This window comes from Notamacropus eugenii, chromosome Y (genome assembly GCF_028372415.1).
Source record: "Notamacropus eugenii isolate mMacEug1 chromosome Y, mMacEug1.pri_v2, whole genome shotgun sequence".
NCBI lineage: Eukaryota > Metazoa > Chordata > Mammalia > Diprotodontia > Macropodidae > Notamacropus > Notamacropus eugenii.
Genome location: NC_092880.1, coordinates 8,041,805 through 8,043,432, shown reverse-complemented (window position 1 = coordinate 8,043,432; position 1,628 = coordinate 8,041,805). Strand labels below are relative to the sequence as shown.

General features: G+C 38.7%; 1 protein-coding gene across 1 annotated transcript; it reads right to left on the bottom strand.

Moving 5' to 3' along the window:
- Positions 1-479: 479 nt before the first annotated feature.
- Positions 480-1,418, bottom strand: LOC140516772 (olfactory receptor 5D14-like). Its single transcript, XM_072627700.1, has one exon. It carries the CDS (start codon positions 1,416-1,418, stop codon positions 480-482), a length of 939 nt encoding a protein of 312 aa, XP_072483801.1.
- Between the last annotated feature and the right edge of the window lie 210 nt (positions 1,419-1,628).

Sequence of the window (1,628 nt, the reverse complement as noted above, 5' to 3'; positions counted from 1 at the left end):
TGCAACTGATAGGATTCCAGCATCCTGTGACATCATTCCCTAAATCAAGCTGTTTTTTGAATCAATAGGAGACTTGTAACTGAAGCGAACAAATTTCAGGAAAAGTGAATTTTCAGCTGCAAAATGTCAATATCATGATTATAAAAAGAAGAGGCACTATGTTCCACAAAATAGTTGCAGGGATTAGTTGCTGAATCACCTGATTTATTCATAGTCAATGTACGTGCCAGGTATAGAAATACAATGAGAAACAGTGTGGTATACTAGACAAAACACTCAATTAAGAATCAGGAGTTTAAAACTTTCACTTGATCACTATGATAATCTAACTTTGTGATTCTGGGCAAGTTTTTTGTTGTTATTGTTATATTACCCCCCACTTTATGACCCTTAATTTATTTTTAAAAATGAGGTTGCAAAAATGGATTATATTTCATCTATCAAGCTCTAATGATCTAATGACATGGAGAGAAGCATGATCAATGAGAAAAAGCATTTCTGTATATCAGTTTCCTGAAGGCCTGCTTCACATCTTTGTTCCTCAAACTGTAAATTAGGGGATTCAACATGGGGTTCACTACCGTATAAAAGACAGAGGCCACTTTGACTGTATGCCTTGAGTTTTTGGAATTGGGAACACAGTACAAGGAAAGGATGGTTCCATGGAAAATGGTGATGGCTGTCAGGTGGGAGGCACAAGTGGAGAAGGCTTTACGCCTCCCACTGGCTGATTTCATCCTTATTACAGTGCCAAAAATAAAAGTGTAAGAGGCAAGGATGATGATCAGGGTACTCACCTCACTGAATGTAGCAAAACCAAAAAGCAGTAAGTGTGGGACATTTGAGGAAGAAACAGAAATAAGAGCAGTATATTCACAGAAAAAGTGGTTGATGATTTTGTAGCCAGAGAAAGTTAATTGTAGGGCAAAGCATAGGAGTACAAAGGGACCAAACATGCCCCAGAGATAGGATCCAGCCACCAGCAGGGCACAAAGTCTCTGAGACATGGCAACTGTGTAGAGCAGGGGATTGCAAATGGCCACAAAGCGATCATAGGCCATCACAGCAAGTAGGAAGGACTCCGTAACCACTGCAGTACAAGACAAGAAATATTGTAGCATGCAACTGGAGTAAAAGATGCTTTTATCCTTTATAACTAAATTCTCCAAAAGCTTGGGTGTGACAATGGAAGAGTAACAGAAATCTACAAAGGACAAATGGCTAAGAAAATAGTACATGGGAGTATGAAATTTGGGATTTACTCTGATGATTAAGATCACGCCAAGATTCCCTATGACTGTGATGATATACATGGCCAGGAACACCAGGAAAAGGAATACTTTGAGCTCTGGATAATCTGTGAATCCTAAGAGTATAAATGTGGTCACAACACTCTGATTGCTGTCAGTGTTCGTCATGGCTCATGGAAAGGGAAACAGGGACTCAATCTTGTAGAGCATAACAGCATGTATAATAAAGACAAAATTGTTCTGGACCCTCTTTCTGTTCCTATGAAGACAAGAAAATGAGAAGAAATATGTTTTGGGGTTAGGTTTTCATACAAGAATAATTGTTTTTTGTGGACAATTTCTGTGAATATGCTTGGGAGAGTTATTTACAGGGACAGA